This window comes from Dendrobates tinctorius, unplaced genomic scaffold, assembly GCF_039654945.1.
Source record: "Dendrobates tinctorius isolate UK_male_01 unplaced genomic scaffold, ASM3965494v1 ptg000007l, whole genome shotgun sequence".
NCBI lineage: Eukaryota > Metazoa > Chordata > Amphibia > Anura > Dendrobatidae > Dendrobates > Dendrobates tinctorius.
Window position 1 is genome coordinate 37,977,391 of NW_027361675.1, and position 22,209 is coordinate 37,999,599.

The 22,209-nt window shown below is 44.1% G+C and overlaps 1 protein-coding gene across 3 annotated transcripts in view; it reads left to right on the forward strand.

Annotated features, from left to right (window-relative positions):
• NLE1 (notchless homolog 1) overlaps positions 1–21,173 on the forward strand; it is a 71,118-nt gene extending 49,945 nt beyond the window's left edge. For all 3 annotated transcript variants that reach the window (XM_073573443.1, XM_073573452.1, XM_073573461.1), the window contains exons 8-13: positions 1,213–1,348; positions 3,334–3,380; positions 5,161–5,363; positions 15,886–16,045; positions 19,687–19,757; positions 20,403–21,173. In XM_073573443.1, coding sequence (XP_073429544.1) covers positions 1,213–1,348; positions 3,334–3,380; positions 5,161–5,363; positions 15,886–16,045; positions 19,687–19,757; positions 20,403–20,415 — 630 coding nt within the window. In that variant the 3' untranslated portion in view covers positions 20,416–21,173. The remainder of the gene's footprint in view (positions 1–1,212; positions 1,349–3,333; positions 3,381–5,160; positions 5,364–15,885; positions 16,046–19,686; positions 19,758–20,402) is intronic.
• The last annotated feature ends 1,036 nt before the right edge of the window (positions 21,174–22,209 follow it).

The window sequence follows — 22,209 nt, forward strand, 5'->3', positions numbered from 1 at the left end:
GAGCTACGGTATTAAGTAAACAAGAGGTGTAAAAACAGCAGTACTCAAAAAAACAGGATTTACCAAGTGCAGGTGAAATGGACATGCATGTGCATTATATCCTGTACTCCCCACAAGGGGTAACCCAAAACTGACTGAAAAAGGGCTCCTTTTTAAACCAACCCTTGCCACAGTATCACTGTATATGGCTAAAATTGCCCATGTAATGTTGTGTGGCAGGTTATGCTTGGCAAGGGGTGGTGTGGCAGAGCTGTGCTTCCCCCACACCAGACGGGCGTCGTTTTGCTACTCCTTCTGGGGGCTCCGGTTGGTGGGTGTATACTACTGAAGAGCAGCTAGCTCTTTTTATTGCCTAGTGACAGCAGCATACACGCATGGTTTCCTGTGTCCCCCATGAAGGCTCTGAGAAACTAATTTTACAAAAAAAAGCCAAAATGTTAATTTTCTTTATTTTAGTAGCAAAAAACAAAACACTTTAAATCTGTTACCTCATGCTGTCATCTCTGCTTTTAGCTACAGTATGTGCCGGTTATGTGTAAATGTGGAGTAATTTGGCCAATCTTCCATTTTATTAGTTGCAGCACACTGTTAGTCTCTCTTATATGTAAGTGTCCAGTCCCCATCACCCACAGTTGTTTGATATCTTTTTTTCCTATGCATACTAATATAGGGAAAAGCTGTGGGTGGGGTAGAATGCAGTTCATGAATTAGGAAAAAATTGGCTTCCATCACATGGGGGTTGTTTTTGCCTTCATTCATTTCAAACACCAGTTGGTTGTTGTCCTGCTTGAAGGCCTCTAAAATATGATATTACCACATTTAATCTTACATTGTATTATGGGAAAGCAATACGTAAGTCTCTTTTATGCCAGTTTCACACATCTGACATTCACTGTCAGAGTACAGACCACCCTCTGGTCACCTGACCAGAACTCAACAGTCTTTTAGGTACCGTATATATGAGGCTATTGCATTTAGGTCAGGATTCCCATGGCCAGTCCAGACATAGTTGTCCTTATCGGATCTTAAATGTGTGAGCCCGACCTTGCACTCATAAAGAGAACCTGTCTGTACAACTTTGTATTGCAAAGTAAAGACATGTAACACAGATTAAATTGATACCTTTGGTGAAGAAATCTACCGTACTTTGTTCTTCTATTAAATCACAGTAAACATGTACTGGCCATAGTCTAATTAATAAATCTCTTTTAGGGTGTTCTGTGCCGTACTTTGCAAGGTCATGGACACTGGGTTAACACCATGGCACTTAGCACAGACTATGTTCTCCGCACCGGGGCTTTCAATCCAGCTGAAGCCTCCATCAATCCTCAAGACATGCAAGGCTCCTGTAAGCATTTGGTTTCATTATCATCCTTATTGTTTATAATGACCATTAGCATCTCCGTCTCTTTTAATTGTCAGTTTACATTAGCTGTGCATTAGCCATTTGCTATAAATGTACTTTTAAACTAATCTTGTAATATATGTTTATATTTATTTTATTTTTAGAGGTCAAAAATCATGCAGCGGGATTTGTTTCCAGACTGTAGTGAAATATTTAAACCAGCTACCGTAATTACAAAGCATTTTTGGTTTGAGGTGATTTAAGAGTCAATTACATTTTTTTCCTAGATACAGAATGCTTTGAGTATGGCATTTTTATTCTAGTGATTTTTCCCGCATAGAATTTCAAAACTGACAATGTGCAATATTATTATCAGCTTTCCGCTTGATCTTGAGCCATGGCTAATTGATAGATGAACGTTCTGTAGGAAGATTGATTTTGTGCAAGCCTAGATAGGTCCACCAGAGTCTTCGCCGCCGTTATCTTGATTTGTATCAAGCTATCAGGTTGCTGGTCTTTCTCTTCGCCTTGTTCCTTTTTATTCTTCCAACCATGATGTTCCTCTCCAGTGATTGCTATCTTTGTATGACAAGTCCAAAGTAGACAAGTTGTAGCTTGGTGATCCTTGCTTCAAGTGACATGTCTGGCTTAATTTATTCAAAGATTGTTCTGTTTCTTTTTCGTGCCATCTATGGTATTGATAACATCCTTCTCAAGCACCACATTTCGAAGGCGTTGATTCTTCTTTTTTCTTTATGAATGTACAATAACAAGATATGAAATGTAAAAACACCAATAATTCACACAGAGATTTTTTTGCCCTGTTTTTCAGTGCGTTTTTCAAGGATACAATTCGCTTCACTTTACAATATCAGCAAAGTGAATGAGACTTCTGAAATCTCATGCACATGCTGCTTAATTTTTCTTAATTTACACAGTGATTTTCTTGCCAACACTCGGATTTTTGGTGCAGAAGAATCTGCTGAAAATACTCTACGTGTGCACATAATGTAAATACTACTAATCCCTAGTTTTTTCTTTTTTATAATTGTTCAAGATTCCACGGTGCCATTCATTATCCTTAAGACAGTAGAAAGGAGCAGAGTAGCGGGCACTGTTCTATTTAGACAGAGCATTTCCTTGCCCCATTATCTGTATCAGTACGGGTCCCTGCTGTCAGAACTAAACTGATCAGCAAGGTAGCTCCCATCCTACGGATAGGTGATAACTTGTCATGGGAATTACTGTACCCTTTGAGGAGACCTGAGTGGCTATATGGAGCTAGCTCATGAATCCCTGCTGATGGTATCTTCTGATAATAAGCAGCATTATAGCCATAGTAGTATTATTAGATCACTGGGTTACTGCATTAACCCATATAGAGTGAAAGAATCGTTATTGGAAAACTGGTAGGCACATGTTTAACTTTCTCCCACAGTGTGGCTTTACGTTTTTCAGCTTTGATTTCTTCCTTCTCTTCTTCCAAGAGACATCACTTTTTTATTTTTCCATCAATGTCATCATATGAAGGCTTTTCGTTTGCAGGTTTAGTTGTTGTTTTGAAGGAAACCATTCATTTTACCAATGTACTGGAAAATGTGAAGAAACATTCCAAGTGCAGTGAAAATGCACAATAACCTCAATTCTGCACTTGTTTTGTGGGTGTATGGGAATTCTGTACCACATACTGTATGTGCCAGTGTCAGAGGTTGATAGTGACATTTAGGAGGTTAACGGCCATGGGCAGAACTCTGCTTGCAGCTGATAGAGGCTGATGATAGCTGTGTAGTGCAGCCATCATCTTCTGGGATGATGTAGGCTCAGCTCCACAGCCGGCATCGAAGACTATGACCCAGCTTTGGATATACCAATATGTCTAATGTGAGGAAGGGATTTAACAATATTGTGTTTGTGCTTTTTAAACTGTTTTCTGTACTTTTCAATGACATCTAAATGCCAATACCTGTTTTATTTTTGTTACCATTTAGTGGAGCAGTTGAAAGAGAAAGCTTTACAGAGGTACAACCAGGTTCGGGTGAGTAAAGATGAATACAGCCATTAGGTGTGGAAATAGTTTTTAATTGAGGATTTTATAGAAAACATAGTGTTGGATAGAATCAAATCCTGAACACGTGGCAATGGTTTGACCTACCTTGTAAATATTAGAGTACAACATGTACCGTATTTTTCGCTTTGTAAGACGCACCCCAAATTTGGTGAAGAAAAAGAGGAAAAAAAAGGTTTTTTTTATGTTAAATGGAGGTGTGTCTTATGCCAGTGTCCGTCTTACAAATCATATATATGTCCCTCATCCTGGTATCTATATAACCCCCATCCTGGCACATAGCCCCCCATCCTATCCTGGATATGACCCCCCCCCCCCCCAGTCACTATATGCCTCCCTGCTGGCACTCACATGGTCCCCCTCTCTCTATATGCCTCCCTGTGGGTACGCACACGGCCCACCGTCCCTATATTTCTCCTGCTGGCACACATTGTCCCCCTGTCCCTATATTCTCCCCTGCTGGCATTCATACAGCCCCCCCCCCCCCGTCCCTATGTTCCCCCCTGCTGGCACACAGTCACCCCGGTCCTATAATCCCCCCTGCTGGCACACATTGTCCCACCGGTCCTATAATCCCCCTGCTGGCACACATTGTCCCCCTCTCCGTATATTTCCCCCTGCTAGCACACATTGTCCCCCCTGCTGGCACACATTGTCCGCCCCTCCATATATTCCTCCCTGCTGGCACATATTGCCCCCTCCCATCCCTATATTCCCCCCTGCTGGCACACATGGCCCCTTGTTCATATATTTCCCCCCTGCTGGCAAGCACGTGCTAAAATAATAAACAGTTAACTCACCTACTGATGATCGCTCCTGCTCCCAGCTCCCCTGTGGCTTACCTGTGTCTGTGCTGAGTCTGCTGTCATCCTCCTGCAGGGCACACGCAGCTGCTGCTCATTCAAGCAGCTCATTGTAGCTACAGGACCTTCCATGATGTGACCAATAGGAGCTGCTCAGCTGCGGTCATGTGACTCGCAGTGCACACTGGGAGTCATGTGACCGCAGGTCCTATGGTCACATCATGCAAAGTCCTGAAGCGATGAGCTGCCTGAATGAGCTGCTGCTGCCGCTCGCCCTGCAGGAGGAGGATGACAGCAGACTGGACACAGGAAAGCCATGGGGGAGCTGAGAGCAGGAGTGATCATCAGTAGGTAAGTGACTATAGTGACTGGGGGTGAGTGCAGGCACATGTAATATGCACCGTTCCTTTCTACCAACTCGGCGCTGTTTCAGCACCGAGGTGATGGACAGCGGGTGCAGTGAATATTACATGAGCCTAATGAGCGGGAGCATAGGACCTCCCGCTGTCTCTGCAGCCCCCATCCGGTCCACCCCAGCACCCTGACTCCATGCCAGAGCCGCCCCCCCCCACTCTATAGCACAGCAGCACACAGATTCACTTTATAAGACGCACCCCCCACTTTACCCCAAAATTTGGGGGAACAAAAGTGCGCCTTATAAAGCGAAAAATACGGTATCTCTTATGATAGCAAAGATAATTCACCAAAATGCTGTACACTATGTACACTACAGGTCTATGATAAAGATTCATGATTACCAGAGTGAATGTTGTTCCATAATGTGTTCTAGAAATTTGACTGTGCACCTTTTGGTATGGTGTCTTTCTTTATTGTATGACTGTTTGTTTGTTTTTTTTTTCAGTTTTAATAAAGCAGTGTTGAATAGTAAATCACCAGAGACTTTCTTGCACGGATTACTTTTAACATCAATTTGTGTTCTCAATCAGGGAAAAGATCCTGAGAGGCTCGTGTCTGGCTCTGATGACTTCACATTATTCCTTTGGGCACCAGCTGAAGATAAGAAGCCGTTACAGAGGATGACCGGACACCAGGCTCTCATCAATGAAGTTCTGTTTTCCCCTGACACCAGAATCGTTGCCAGTGCCTCCTTTGACAAATCTATTAAGCTATGGGATGGTAGAACTGGAAAGTAAGTGACTTAATCTTTTGTGATCTTTTTTTTTACCCTGAAGTGTGCCACTCCTGTTCATGGATTGTATCTGATTTTGCTGCTGTGTCCCATTAGATTAACTTGGGTTCATGACACTACCAGATGCAGCCTGAGCTTCTCTACTGGAAAAATATACATATTTTTTTAATTTTAGGACAGACTCATTAAATTATGATCTAATAATGTCATGTTAGGCAGTAATTGAGGTATTGTTACAGTGAACTCAATAACTCGAAGGGTACGTTTAGAAGTTTTTCTGTCCGTTTTCTCTTCTCGTACTCAACAGACTACTAATGCACATGCTCGATTATGGGTCTGCCTGGCAAAAATAATTTCATACTCTTTTTCAAATTAAAGATTGATTTTTTTTTTTTAGATGTTTAATGTGTTTTATCAGAGGTTAGATGTTGATATAAAGTTGTGACTGGTGTATGACATTGTCATTGGAGGGGGCATTTCCACAGGAAGTGATGTCTTTTTGCATGTAATTGTGATGTCATGAAGGTTTTGTATAAAACCACTGCTGTAATCAGATACTGTAATTCTTTGGCCCTGAGGACTTAAAGTGGCAGATCTGCAATGAAACGTGTCGTCACAATAAAGCTATGAAGAATATTTCTGTCCTTGTGTGGTCAGCGCGGATACATTGGAAAAACCCGGTCTTTTTCTTCTTCCTTTGTGACATTGGAAAAAATAATTGCAGCCTACAATAGGCTTGTCCTTTTAAAGAATGGGACACTGCTAGCTTATGGTATCTAGCCTTTGCACGCATTCTAGATATGTATGCAGTCACATCCACAATTTGCGGAATTGTCAATCTGCATTTGTTTGTATTGCAATTCTTAAGAAATGTTTATTAACCTAAAGGAAAAGTAGGAATTGTCAACTGTATTTCCTGGAAAAAATTCTGGTGGATAATGAATGTGATACTGATAAATTGCGCCATCCTGTTGGGTGACTACTAATTAAAAAAAAGAAAATCTTGAAGTTGAAAAATATATTTTCTCTATCGCTTCATTGGGGGACACAGGAAACCATGTGGTGTATGCTGCTGCCACTAGGATGCTGACACTATGCACAAAAAAAAAGTTAGCTTCTCCTCCACAGTGTACACCCCTCCGACTGGCACTAGGTTAATCAGTTTTAGCTTAGTGTCAGTAGGAGGTGGACAACGGGTCTTTCACTAGACCCTTATCTACCTCCGTTTTCAGCGTTTTTTTTTTTGTTTTTTTGTTTTTTTTTAGATGGATCTTCTCCTTTACCTCTGGAAGGATACAGTGTGAGCAGTCACACTGTTACTCCCACATAGAGACTATGAGTATGGCGTGTACTGCCACCCTGTATCCTCATACGTCTATCTGGCAGGATCCCAACCCCTAACACATGAAGAGTGTTTAGGTGACCCCTAACTTTGGTCCTGGCTCCCGTCTCCTACCCACTCGCCCACCAGAGCCTGTCAGTTTCAGGAGGCATGGACGTCCCTCAATCCAAGAAGCTCGGACGTCTATTGTTGTTTTTTTATGGAGAAGTACATCTCTCTTTCTCTCCCTCTCAGGTTCTTGTTGCTCAGGTGTTGAGAAGGTTCGGGTAAGGATGAAGAAAGAAGAATGAAGATAGAGGAAGATCTAGCTTTCCCTTATTTTATTTAATTTCTCATCTCCTAGGTTGTCTGCTTTTGGTATGTTTGCTAGTAGAGCAAACCCTGGTGCAGCTGTCCCCCAGGATTCCTATGTGGGCAGGCACTGGGCATGAGCAGTACAGCAGGGATCGGGGGTGCAGGGATACGGTACCGTTAACTTTGGGGCTTCCACGCCGCCCTCCCCTGCTTCATCGGTGATTGTTTTCCACTTTAGTCCTCGGCTTCAGCACAACCTAGCCTCAACGGCTAGCTCCCCCTTCTTCCCAGCAACATCGGGTGGGCTTTTTTCCACCCAATGTAGAAACGCCCCCTCATCGGAGCTCCGTCGGTTAGCTCCGTACCTTTTTCCAGCCTCATCGGTCGCAATCTGTGATGGACCTCACCAAGGTGTCGCAGACCCTGGTGTCCATTCTTCACAGATTGCCCCTTCCTACCTCCACCTTTACTAGCGGATCACAGTACTCATTAGCTATACCTACCAACAGGGGCCGTAAGAAATCTAGGCAGAAATGTCATTCTAGGTCTTCCTCCCACTCCTGCTTTCCCCCTGACCTCTCCCAGCTCACAGCTTCCTCCCGGTCGTCTTCCCGAGTCAGGCAAGGTGGTTTCGGATGTATTGTAAGAGGATGACACGGACCTGGATTCTGACCAGGCCTCTAGAATGAGAGACATGGTTCAGAGCCTCATTGTGGCAGTCAACCAGACCTTTAACATTAAGGATACCGCTAGAGAACCCGCAGAACAGACAGTTTCATTTAGACGGTTGAGACCAGCGCCCAAGTTCTCAGCCTCGCACAGAGAATTTGAAGAGGTACTTTCCAGGGAACAGGATAACCCGTCCAGACGCTTCCAAAGAGGGAAGCGCCACGGCATCCTATATCCCTTCGCCATTGAGCTCACTGGGAACTGGACCACTTCTCCAGCTGTGGACCTTCCAGTTTCCAGACTATCCACCAACACGTTCCTCCCTCTTAAGAATGGAGCATCCCTCAAGGACTCCAATGACAGCATCATAGAGTCCTTCGCTTCTACATTGTTCCCTGTATTTGTCACCACTTGGGTGTAAAAGTCCATATCTGCATGGTCTAAACTCCGTCAGGGCATTCTTTCTGGAGCCAGACAGGAGGAGTTGGTCAACCTCGCGGACCAGATTTCTCATGCTGGAAAGTACATGTTATCCGCTTCCCTGAACGCTGCTTCATGTGCTTCTCAGGCGTTCAATTTAGTGGCCATCTGACTAACTATTTGGCTTAAGACTTGGCAAGCCGTCTTATCTTCAAAAAAGTCCGTTACCAACTTGCCTTTCCCGGGTTCCCGTCTATTGGGCTCCAGGTTGGACCAAATTATTAAGGCGGCCACCAGAGGGACGAGCGCTCACCTTCCTCAGTCCAAACCTGCCTCCTCTGAAACGTAAGCTTCGGTCCTTTCCTCATTTCTCTTTGACAGAGAGAGGAGGGGGAGCTAACTTTTTTGTGCATAGTGTCTGCAGCATACACCCTGTGTCCCCATGGTTTCCTGTGTCCGCCAATGAAGGCTCCGAGAAACATATTTTATGGTGAGTAACTAAAAATCCTGTTTTAAATTACAACACCATGAAGGGAAAGTCGTGGAATTATGGAAATCACAGGACTGATAGAAATTTTTTAAATCTCTCAAATTATTCAGTATCACGTATGAGCGCTGCATGCAGAAATTATTTACACTCCTTGACTGCTATCATTGAGGTTATTACCGTATATACTCGCTTATAAGCCGGGATTTTCAGCCCATTTTTGGGGCTGAAAGTCCCCGCCCCCCTCGGCTTATACACGAGTCATATACGCCAGGGGATTGGCGGGGGAGTGGGGGTGTCGGATCATACTTACACCCCCTGACACGTCTCTGCAGCCCCCCGCTTCTCCCACGGTCTCACGCTCATTCCTTCAGCAGTCACGTGGTACGACTCATTAAAGTCATGAATATGCACATATTCATGATGTTAATGAGCGGTACCACGTGACCGCTGAAGGGAGACAGTGGGAGAAGCGGGGCTGCAGAGACAGCGCCAGGAGGGGGTAAGTAAATGCGATATTCACCTGTCCCGGGTCCATCGCTGCTCGCCGCTGTCTGTCTGGTCCTCTGTCAGCGACGTTCAGACAGCAGAGGGCACGATGACTTAGTCAGTGCATGCCCTCTGCTGACAGTCACTGCAGAGGATCCGGAAGACAGCGGCGAGCAGCGATGGACTCGGGACAGGTGAGTATCGCAGGTGCCGGGTCCTGAGCCAGCGGTGACACCGGCACCTGGCCCCTATAGCGCGTTGGTGTCTCCACCTGCTCAGGACTTGGCCCCCAGCGACGAGAGATGAGTATTTGCAGCGGCAGCATATGGGGGCATAATCTATGGAAGATCTTATAGGGGCATAATCTATGGAGCATCTTATGGGGCCATTATTAACATTTATGCAGCATTATATGGGGCGTATTTTGTATGGAGCAACTTATGGGGCCCATCATGAACTGTATGGAGCATTATATTGGGCTCCTGATTCAATATGGATATTCAAAAACATTTTATCCTACTGATGTCTCAATTAATTTTACTTTTATTGGTATCTATTTTTATTTTTGAAACTTACCAGTAGCTGCTGCATTTCCCACCCTAAGCTTATACGCAAGTCAATATGTTTTCCAAGTTTTTAGTGGCAAAATTAGGGGGGTCAGCTTATACACGCGTTGGCTTATACATGAGTATATACGGTAATGGTTGTATGCAACACTGAATGCATTTAGGCAGCCAAATTGTTAAAGCACCACTATAGAGTTTTTTTTTTGTTTTCTTTTTTATTGCAGGCCTGGTGTGGTGCAATTAATCTAAGTTTCCTGCACCCAGGATTATATTTACCAGCCACTGTTTCCTTCCGATCTCGGCACTGCTTCAGTCATCTTCTGCAGGTTGTGACCTGCCGGATCACTCCAGTGTTTGCTGGGCCACCCGGAAGTCACTACTCGGTGTAAGCATGAGAGCCAGAATGAGGCTCTCATAGACTTGCATTGAGAGCTTGTGACCATTGCTTCTTAATTCCAGTTGTGGTCACAAGATGGTGGCACAGGACCAGAACTGCAGATGAAGAATGGCAGCAGGTAAGTATAATACAAGGGTCAGGTAACTTAGATTAGTTGCACTACTCCAGTGCTGAAATAAAAAAAAAAAAAAAACGCTGGTGTGGTGCTTTAAGGTCTGCTGCTGGCAAGTCTCTTTACAATTACAGAATAGTGACATCCTAGATGTGCTTGATGAGAGACAAGTCTGGAGACGCTGCAGGCAATGGTAGCATGTTTAGGCTATACAAAAGGCTATGCTCACTGTGGCATAAGTAACATGCTGACTGGCATTATTGTGTTTCAGAACGGGTCCTGAAACACTGGAAAAATGGCAATAGCAAGGACTACTATTCTTTTTTGATGTTGCAATTTCAATATTCAGGAATGTATTTTTATTGCTGTTTTCTTCCAGACGGTACTATCTGTTAGAAATAATATAAGGCATAGGAGCACATCCTTTCTATGTGTGTAATTGAATTTTTCGTTTTCTCTGGGTACGATTGCCTTCGTTTTGTACACTGTCCAATTAAGTATCAAAGCAATGACTATGGGATTTGTATATACTGTATAAAATGCATAGCGTGCATGGGAAGAAATGGAAAATAAAAAATTTTATATTAGTATGCATCTTCTTTGATGGGACAACAATAGACAGTTCTCAGACTCTCTAAAATTGCTGCCTATGCTTAAATCATCTCATCCGCAGCTGCATCAGCTACAGCAAATCTTCATTAAATATTACTGGTTAAACCCAGAATATACAATGCACGTAAATCTGAACATGCGAATCAGTAGGTACAGCATGTGTAATTAGAAAATTAGGAAGGGGAAAGGGAAATTTGTGCTCACCAAAATAGTCCTGTAAGCCGGTCGTGCCTAGGGATCAAATGGCTGACCACCATGTGTTGCAAACATGAAAAGAGAAGGAAGATCCGGCACTGGAGACTTAATAAAATCCACGATAAGTTTTATTCACATAATTTCATGATAAAACCATAAAGGGGAAAACAGACCCTCCACGCCTGACGCGTTTCGAACCTTACACCAGGTTCTTCCTCAGAGACATGAAACAAAACAGTTCACAAAATCTCCTCTTCAGGCTGCGTGTGGTACAGCCAATCACAAAACCTACAAAATTAAAACCTATATGAACTGTAACACCACACACTTAGTGTATATGGCAGAGTGCACATTGTGCAGTTTATATTACATTGGCTGTACCACACGCAGCCTGAAGAGGAGACTAAGTGAGCACATCACCGCTTCTAATCCAGAGTCTATGTCCAGTCGTAGGAATGTGTCTGGCTTGTCCAAACATTTCCTTGAAATACACAAGGGTAATTTATGCAGTCTTAAAGTTAAGGGAATAGAACGGGTATTGAAACCCCCCAGAGGGGGTGACTGGGAACATTTACTACACTGTCGGGAAGCCTTCTGGATACTTGCGCTTGATGCACGATATCCGCAAGGTCTAAATTATAGAAATGATCTTATGTATTTCTATTGAGTGCTGAGATTTTTGCTGTTTTTTTTTTTTTGGGGTTTTTTTTTTTTTTTTGTTTGTCATTTGATAGTTGCTATGTATTTATGCATTTATACGTGTGTATTGCACATGTTTTTATTTATTCTATGTCTTGTCCATTGTTGTATTGGTCTTTTCCCCTTTTTTTTTTTTTTTTTTTTTTTTTTTTCTTTCTTTCTTCTTGCAAGGGAGTGACTCCACCAGTGATTTGAGGGCTTAGTTGTCTGCCTCTTTGACTATACACATGTGTGGAGTCCCTCTGCTGATTAGGAATGTTTATAATCATTTTGTGAACTGTTTTGTTTCATGTCTCTGAGGAAGAACCTGGTGTAAGGTTCGAAACGCGTCAGGCGTGGGGGGTCTGTTTTCCCCTTTATGGTTTTATCATGAAATTATGTGAATAAAACTTATCGTGGATTTTATTAAGTCTCCAGTGCCGGATCTTCCTTCTCTTTTCATGTTTACAGTATGTGTAATACCAAATGGCAGAATTCTGTGTCTTGCTGGGTCTTTGGGTATTTCCTTTAAACTTAAAGTATCTGCACATGATCAGGAATGGCTCAGGATTTGACATAGGTGAAATCTTCATCTGAGGTCACTGGCAGACACCGTTTTTAATGCCTTTTTTCCGCATACGTTTTTGATGCCTTTTTTCATTGCATGTTTTTTTTTTTTTTTGGCACTTATACGTGAGTCATATAGCCAGGGGGTAGGTGGGGGAGCAGGGGTGTCACATCATACTGACACCCCCCCCCCCCCCCCCCGGCACGTCTCTGCAGCCCCCCTGCTTGTTCCACGGTCTCCTTTCCTTCCTACGGCGGTCACATGGTACCGATCATTAAAGTCATGAATATGCACATATTTATGACTTTAATGAGCTGTACCACGTGACCGCTGAAGGAAGGAAGGGAGACTGTGGGAGAACGGGGCTGCAGAGACCTCGCCAGGGGGAGTTAAGTATATGCTATATTCTGCTGTCCCGGTTCCAACGCTGCTCGCCGCTCCCTCTGTCAGTGACGTTCAGGCAGCAGAGGGCGCGACGACTTAGTCAGTGCACACCCTCTGCCTGAACAGTCACAGACAGGGACCCAGCGGGCAGACCGGCGAGCAGCGTTGGAACCAGGACAGGTGAATATCTCAGGTCCTGAGCCAGCGGCGACACCTGTCCCCCATAGCGCGTCGGAGTCCGCCTGCTCAGCACACCATCACCTGGCCCCCAGAGACAAGAGGTGAGTATGTTTTTGTTTTTGTGTGTTTGTTTTTTTTTTTTTGTTTTTTTTTTAATAAATACCTGCAGTAGCGGCAGCAGCAATATATGGTGGCATAATCTATGGGGCAGCTTATGGGGGCATATTCAATGGAGCATCATATGGGGGCATATTCAATGGAGCATCATATGGGGGCATATTCAATGGAGCATCATATGGGGGCATATTCAATGGAGCATCATATGGGGGCTTATTCAATGGAGCATCTTATGGGGGCAGCGTATGGGTGCATATTCAATTGAGCATCTTATGGGGGCAGCATGTGGGTGCATATTCAATGGAGCATCTTATGGGGGCAGCATATAGGGGCATATTCAATGGAGCATCTTATGGAGGCATATTCAATGGAGCATCTTATGATGGCATATTCAATGGAGCATCTTATGGGGCAGCATATGGGGGTATATTCAGTGGAGGATCTTATGGGGGCAGCGTATGGGGGCATATTCAATGGAGCATCTTATGGGGCAGCATATGGGGCATATTCAATGGAGCATCTTATGGGGGCAGCATATGGGGGCATATTCTATGGAGCATCTTATGGGGCAGCATATGGTGCATAATCTATGGAACGTCTTATGGGGCCAGGGCATATTATTCTATGGAGCATCTTATGGGGCCATTATTAACCTTTGTACAGCATTATATGGGTGTATTTTGTATGGAGCATCTTATGGGGCCATCATGAACTGTATGGAGCATTATATGGGGCTCCTGATTCAATATGGCTATTCAAAAACATTTAACCTACTGATGTCTCAATTAATTTTACTTTTATTGGTATCTATTTTTATTTTTGAAATTTACCAGTAGCTGCTGCATTTTCCATCCTAGGCTTATACGCGAGTCAATAACTTTTCCCAGTTTTTTGTGGCAACATTGAGGGGGTCGGCTTATACACGAGTATATACGGTAATTGAAAGTTGGCTTCTGGGAAGGAAAAAAAAAGTGATGTCCTGTTTACAGATATATTGGGGTATGTTTACACGATCAGTAAACGCTGCGGGTTGGATGCTGTTACAACATTTCAAGAAATCCCATGCCCACTATGTGTGCACCGATGCCAGAGGCTCATATGCAGATATGGACATGCGGTGTGACTTTCTAGACCGCTGCATGTCAATTTATGTAGTGGAGACGCTCCGTCTCCGCTGTGTAAATTACCCATACGCTTTCATTAAATGCGGTAAAATCGCATTATCTTCCTAGTCACATGCGTATTAAGTGCGGGAAAGAAGCTTACTACGCATGTGTACTAACATAATGGTGAATCTTGTGACACAGCCGGAAGTACATGACACAGGAAGTGGAGGAAAGCACAGAGAGAGGTCCCCTCTTTTTTAATAAAAAAAAAAAAAAAAAAATGTGGGGTCTCCCTATATTTCTTAACCAGCCAGAGTAAAGCAGACTACTGGGACTGGTATTTCGGGCTGGTAAGGATCCAATATCCAGCCTGGTAATACCAGGCTGCAGCAGTCTGCTTACCTTGGATGGTTAGCAAAAATAGTGGGATATCCCCTCCAAAAAAAAAAAAATAGCGTGGGGGCTCCACTATTTTTGTTAACCAGCCAAGGAATAAGCAGACAGCTGCAGCCTGGTATTCTCAGGTTGTTGAGGCCCATGGATTTTGGCTCTCACCAGCCTAAAAATAGCAGCCGGCGCACAATTGGCGCATCCAAAGATGCGCCAATTGTCCCACTTTACCCGGCTCTTCCCACTTGCTCTGTAGCGGTGGCGTAATATTTGTGGGGTTGATGTCAACTTTGTATTGTTGGGTGACATCAAGCCCACGGCTTAGTAATGGACAAGCGTCTATAAGACACCTATCCATTACTAATCCTATAGTTATATGGTAAATAAACACAGCCAGAATAAAGTCTTTTAATTGAAATAATGACACAGACTCCTTTAATAGATCTTAATTAAACTATACTTACTGCATTGCCTATTCCACCTATGCCCTCGCTCTCCTGTAAGAGAAATAAAATAAAAAAGCAAAAATATCTTTACCTGTCCGCCGAGAAGATAATGCATACTGTCCCACGACGAGTCCAGCTCTGCTACATCTGGATGCCTTTGGCTGAACAGTCGCATTATGACACCATCCAGTCTGACATCCAGACACAGTGGAGCTTGTAGAGGACCACCGGAGATAACTCTATCCCCGGTGGTCACCTGCACTGCAGTTCTCACGATCAGCTGACCGTGAGAACTTGGCAAGTCACCGGAGATAACCCTGTCCCTGGCAGTCACATGCATGGCAGTTCTCGCGGTCAGCTCAGCTCATCGCGATAACTGCAGTGGACGCAAACTTCCGGCTGTGGCACAAGGTACGCCTTTATTTAAATTAGTTCACATGCGTAGTAAGCTTTTTTCCCGCATTTAATATGCATGTGCCTATAAAGATAATGCGGTTTTACCGTATCTAATTAAATCCTATGGGTAATTTATGCTGCGGAGACTGAGCGTCTAGACATGATAAACATGATGCGGTCTGGAAAGATGCACTGCATGGCCATTTACACAGGGATGCCGTGGGCGTCTCTGAACACATAGTGGGCATGGGATTTCTTGAAATCCCATCTACTATGCAGTAACATCTGGACGCTGCGGGTTTGACGCTGTGAATGTACGCAGCATCAAACCCACAGCATTTACTGACATAACATATCCTAATTAGTCAGCCAAATGAGCAGTACAATCGTAATTCAGAGAATTTGGTCATTTTAGCACGTAGAAGAGTCAGTTGCACAGGTACTACACCAATACTTTCACCCATTGTGTGTCATGAGCTTGGCAAAATACAGGCATTTTCCTCTATTTTTGTAGTTTACAGGACATTGTGGAGAAGTATAAGTGTTACTCTGCAAAGAAAATAATTAAAATAAAAATTCTAGTAATATTGGCCAACAAAAAGGTTTAGGTTTATATTTTCTTATATATACGGTACTTATATTACAAAATGCAATGTGTCTTTTTTGTAATGCAGGTACTTGGCTTCCTTACGTGGTCATGTCTCTCCTGTGTATCAGATTGCTTGGTCTGCAGATAGTCGGCTTTTAGTTAGCGGAAGCAGTGACAGCACACTTAAAGTTTGGGATGCTAAGACAATGAAGTTGTTTGTGGACCTACCAGGGCACGCAGATGAGGTAAGACACACAATGTGTGTATTTTTATTTGCGCGTTATCATTTTTATTGCAATGTATCTAAAATAGCAAACTTGCCTACTGTCTTGTACACGTCTTCCATGCTTAATTGTGTACTAAGGTTGCTCTAAAGCCCCCGTCTCACATAGCGAGATCGCTAGCGAGAACGCTGTTGCGTCACCGATTTTGTGACGCAACAGCGATCTCGCCTGCGATTTCGCAACGTGTGACACATAGCGGCGATCAGGCCCCTGCTGCGATGTCGCTGATCGTGCTCGAATGTCCTGGGCCATTTTTTGATCACTGGTGTCCCGCTGGCCAGCATGCATCGCTGTTTAGACAGGGACAATGACAAGCGACCTCAATACTACAGGTCTGAGAGACAGGGTCCCAACGACCGTCGTATTGTTGCTGTTGAGATCTGACTGTTTGACATCTCACCAGTGACCTCATAGCGACGCACCAGCGATCGCTACAGGTCGCGTCGTTGTCAGGATCGCTGATGCTTCGCCAAGTGTGACAATAGAAACAAACCCTTTAGTCTAATCCTGCATTCAAATGTTAAGACTCCCATACACATTACAGTATCGTCCAAACTTGCTGATTTTACTGTGACCAGACAACAATCTTAGGTGTATGGTGGCCTCTTGAAACTTGTACTCAGGAGAAACTTACTCCCTTCTTTACATTATGAACACCCAGTTGAAACAAGCGTGCATGTGTATGGGAAAGAATACTAGTTAAATGCACTTTGTCAGTAAAGAACAATTGATTAAACTAAGTCCCACCACTTGATGCTTCATGGCGGGGCATACTTATTTTCGCTCAATCTCCCACCTACTCTTCTTTGATACCTCTGGTTTCATAGAGCCAGAGAAGGGTGGAGATTGATGGAAACCAAGCAGGTGGATGGTGTAGTTAAATGATTGGCCCTGCCATGAAGCACCGAGCGCCTGTACGTTAATTGAACAGTCATCCAGTGCTTACAGTCCCTTTTAAGCAAGCACTCAGCCAACCGCTATTGAAAGTGTATGGGTACCATTATCCAAATCCATCTTTTTTTCTAACCTATTTGGTAGATTAATAGGAAGCGGGTGAAGTGAAAGAGAGTAAGAGTCCATTTACACTGGTGTTTCCCATACTTCAGTCCACATGTCCCCCAACTTATCAAACTAGGGAAATCCTGAAAATATGATCTGTTGGGGGCCTTGAGGACTGGAGTTTGGGAAACACTGGTTTACACGGACTGGCAGCACAATGTGACCGCCAATTGGTGAACCGTTACTGATTGGCCGTCTGTTATATGCCTGTTTACACAGGTGGACAAAAGCAAACAATGCACATTGACCGATCTGTAATAGATTGCTCAGTGCGGATAGACTGCCATGGTTCTCGGCAGTGAGAATCCTTTTTACACAGAATGATGCACCCGCCAGGAGCCATGATTTATTTGCACTCTGCTTTTGCTCGTTCGTCAGGTGATCTGCAGGCTGTTTACACTTCAAAACAACTGTGACACAAGCGTTAAGAACACTCGTTCATGATTATCTTTCAGTGTAAATGCAGTTAAAGAGGAAAAATCTAATTAGGACCCTAGTAATGAAGGCTACAATTTTGCGTTATGCAAAATCCCATAGCAATTTGTTGGCTCATGATTAATAAATACATTTTTTAATGTGTACACTGTTGCCTCTGCTTTCAGTCTGATCTCTAAAATACATTGCTTCCAGTGCTGAGATTCCATCAAGACTACACTGCCCAATCTACTACTGTTGGCCTTTTTGGTACTTTTATAATTTGCAGTTTTTCTAATCCATAGGATTTTAAAAGTGTTCTAGTGGGTCCATTCTCTTTTCCCGTGTCTCTGCTCCAAGAAAATGCTTGAATCAAAAAAAAAATCTGGACACCCCATTCAATTGTTCTTGCTGTTTAAAATTCATTCCCCCTCTTTGTCAATCTTTGGGGCCACGGCTTCAGGTGGAACCTTTCTTGTGTGCAAATGGCGAGGTTACTTTCTAGATTGCATGCTTATGTTGCTTTCCATCAGGAAGCCAAATATTCCATACATAGCATATCCTTTATGATTCTGGAGTGACCGTAAAGCAGGGGTCCCCAACCGCCGGTCTGCGGCCCAGCACCGGGCCGCTGCAGTGCCCTTGCCGGTCCGCGGACACAAGGGGAGCCAGGGGCGGTCAGTGGAGTAGCGGGGGCTGGGGCGGCGCGCAGCAGTTCTTAGCGGCGGCAGGGAGCGATCCAAGCAGCTCCGCTGCCTGCAAGAGGGAATAGCAGGAGCGGAGCTGCAAGGACCCGTCCAGCTTCCTGCCCGCCGCCCGCGCTTCCTGTCTCTGACACAGAGAGGAGAGCGTGGCTGCTGTGTCAGAGCGAGGAAGCGCGGGCGGCGGGCAGGTGAGAGGAGAGAGGTGGTGTCTGTGTGTGTTGTGTGTTGTGTGTTGTGTGTGCGTTGGTCTGTGTTTGTGTAGCCTGGCCCTGGAGGAGATGGGGACATGAGGAGAAGGCCATGAGGGGAGTGATGGAGAGACGGCAGTGATGGGGAGAGGGGAGTGATGGGGTGAAGGCAGTGATGGGGTGAAGGCAGTGATGGGGTGAAGGCAGTGATGGGGTGAAGGCAGTGATGGGGTGAAGGCAGTGATGGGGTGAAGGCAGTGATGGGGAGAAGGCAGTGATGGGGTGAAGGCAATGATGGGGAGACAGCAGTGATGGGGTGAAGGCAATGATGGGGAGACAGCAGTGATGGGGTGAAGGCAATGATGGGGAGACAGCAGTGATGGGGTGAAGGCAATGATGGGGAGAAGAGAGTGATGGGGTGAAGGCAATGATGGGGAGACAGCAGTGATGGGGTGAAGGCAATGATGGGGAGACAGCAGTGATGGGGTGAAGGCAATGATGGGGAGAAGAGAGTGATGGGGTGAAGGCAATGATGGGGAGAAGGGAGTGATGGGGTGAAGGCAATGATGGGGAGAGGGGAGTGATGGGGTGAAGGCAATGATGGGGAGACAGCAGTGATGGGGTGAAGGCAATGATGGGGAGAGGGGAGTGATGGGGTGAAGGCAATGATGGGGAGAGGGGAGTGATGGGGTGAAGGCAATGATGGGGAGAAGGGAGTGATGGGGTGAAGGCAATGATGGGGAGAAGGGGGTGATGGAGCACTTATTCAAAACCTATGGTGAGTTGAGTCACATTATAAATGTTATTTAATTATAAGTATGCACTGCTACACTACAACCGTGTCCATAGCCCCGCCCCCTTATGACCAAAGCCCCACCCCTGCCACACCTCCATCCCCGCCCTGCCGGGCCATGGAAGAATGGTCTTGCTTGAAACCGGTCCCTGGTGCAAAAAAGGTTGGGGACCACTGCCGTAAAGGACCACCCAAGGGAAAAAAAATGCATTGATATATTGCACGCATTTGATTTTTTTAACAGTATTTCCTAAATCCAAAATAACAAAGAAGAACTACATTTTAATTGGATTACTGATGTGCTTTTTTGCATGTTCCACTACGAATTGTATAGAAGAATTTAACATTTGTTGGGTATCTTTTTTTGTTAGTTGGTCATTTGTGGCCATATAAATAATTTAATTGGTAAAAAAATGGGCTTATCATGATAATATCTTATTTTAGGTCTATGCTGTTGACTGGAGCCCTGATGGACAGAGAGTAGCCAGTGGTGGGAAGGATAAATGCTTAAGGATGTAAGTATCACCATATGTCTGCCATCTATTTAGCCAGTCATTCTGCATCGGGATGCAAGTGGAGCTGATGACATTGTGTTGGCCAGGACACGTTGAAACACATGCACAGTCAGTAGATATTCTTTGTTCCTTTTTTATTGAATTAGAATAGGACCTGTGCACACATACAGGTAGGCCTTTACAGATGCAAAGTCATCAGCCTGCTCACCTCCTCATGTGGAAGTAACCTGCTCTGGAAACCCTTTTGGCAGGTAACGTAAACCAAATTTATATTGGTCACTGTAGTTTTTCAGGTTTCATTTTAAAGGCGTTTTTGGACACTTTTCATGTGATCATTCAGCTAAAAAAAAAAACCTATTAATAAAGCTGACATTATATTAATATTCATCGAAAGCAGAAATTTTGTAAACCTATCTGAACTACCCTTACTGATTCCTTTGCACAAAAGTAATTTCCTTTTTGTAAACACTATATATGTGTCCTGCAAGAATTTGCTGCAAATATGAAGCGAGAATGGAAGTGCAAAATAGTTTTTTGAATATGGTAGTTTGTTTTTACTGAAATGCACAACTGCCTTATTTCCTCCTCCCACAGTTTAAAGTCCACCATATTTAATATGTAAATTTGTGTACCTTTCCACTACAGATGGAGGCGGTGAGTCTGGCAAGAAACTGGCATGGTGTGGAGAAATATTTTAATGCTTTCATTATAAAGCTTACCATTCATGCGTGTGGTCCATAACAGCTTGACCGAAAATACAATTCATCATGCAAAGAGGATTGGTAGACCCATCACCACTTGATACCCACATGTAATGTGTATTTTATACATGTAAATTGGTGGTGTACTCTAGCAAGCACTATTAAAATCAACATATTCTCAGAAGGAGTAAGGACTTAAAAAATTAAATGAGCTGCTGTTCTGCTAAATTTATGCCCAGCAGTACAGGCACTGACCAGAATAAAAACCTATCTGATGTGTCGTTGGCCTGCTTTATAATTGCATGCTTAGGAATAATGAGAATTCAAGAGTATGAAATTGTCCGCCACTCAAGCAATGATGAACTCCCTCATCGACTGACCTGGAGCTGACAATCTACATTACCAGACTTCAGAATCTTTTTTTCACATCTTCCAAAGTGGCATTGACATTTTAAAAAAAGTGGCGGAGATTTGAGTACAAAGACCCACGGCTGATGACTGGAATGAAGCGGCATCAAGGGCTACTGAACTACATAGACTATTAAGTAGGTAGACGCTCTAAAGTTAAAGTCCTTTATACTTACAGAAATTATGCCTCTTCTTGCCAAATAAGAACAGTATGGAAAGGATTGCAATTGAATACTCCTTTATCCACTACTGTCGTAAAACCATATTTGTACCTACATTAATGATTAAAGCCATGTAATTTGACTGATATGGGTTTTGAATACAGTATATACTCGAGTATAAGCCAAGGCATCAAATTTTGCCACAGAAAACTGGACTCGAGTATAAGCCAGGTTTGCATTGTCCCTATCGTGGTATGCATGGCTCCCCCGTCCCTGTCATTGTATGCATGGCTCCCCCGTCCCTGTCATTGTATGCATGGCTCCCCCAGTCCCTTTCCTGATATGCATGGCTCCCCCGGTCTCTGTCCTGCCTGCGTGCCCTCGCTGGATCTCGTTCCGGCGCCAGCAGCTCTTCCTCACGTGGCCCCGCTCATTATGGTGATGAATATGCACTCCATGCCTATGGAAGTGGAGAGGCGTGCATATTCATTACCTTAATGAGCTCGGCCAGAAGAGCTGCTGGCCCCGAAACGAACGAAATGCAGTGACGGGTGCACAGGTAGATATCTGTGCTGAAAGCCTGCGGCTGGCACTGTGCGCTATTAAAGCAGCGGCACAGGCTTTGCTACAGCCGCCGGCTCCTGCCTCTGACTCACTGCTCTGCCACTCCACTTCCCCCACCGACTTTCTAGGGCAATTAACTCAAGTATAAGCCGAGGGGGGTGTTTTCAGCCCAAAAATGGGCTGAAAATCTCGGCTTACACTATGTTCCAAATTATTATGGAAATTATATTTTTCTCTGATTTTCCTAAGTGGCCGGTGCAAACGACAGTCAGTCTAATAAAAGTCATCACCCGTTAGAGTATACATCGAATTTTATTGAAGAAACCTCCCAATGATAACAGTATAATCTCCAAAATGAATAAAAACTAAAAATGCACTGTTCCAAATTATTAGGCACAGTAGAATTTCTAAACATTTGATATGTTTTAAAGAACTGAAAATGCTCGTTTGTGGAATTTGCAGCATTAGGAGGTCACATTCACTGAACAAAAAAGCTATTTAACTCCAAAACATCCTAACAGGCCAAGTTACATGTTAACATAGGAACCCTTCTGTGATATCACCTTCACAATTCTTGCATCCATTGAACTTGGGAGTTTTTGGAGAGTTACTGCTTGG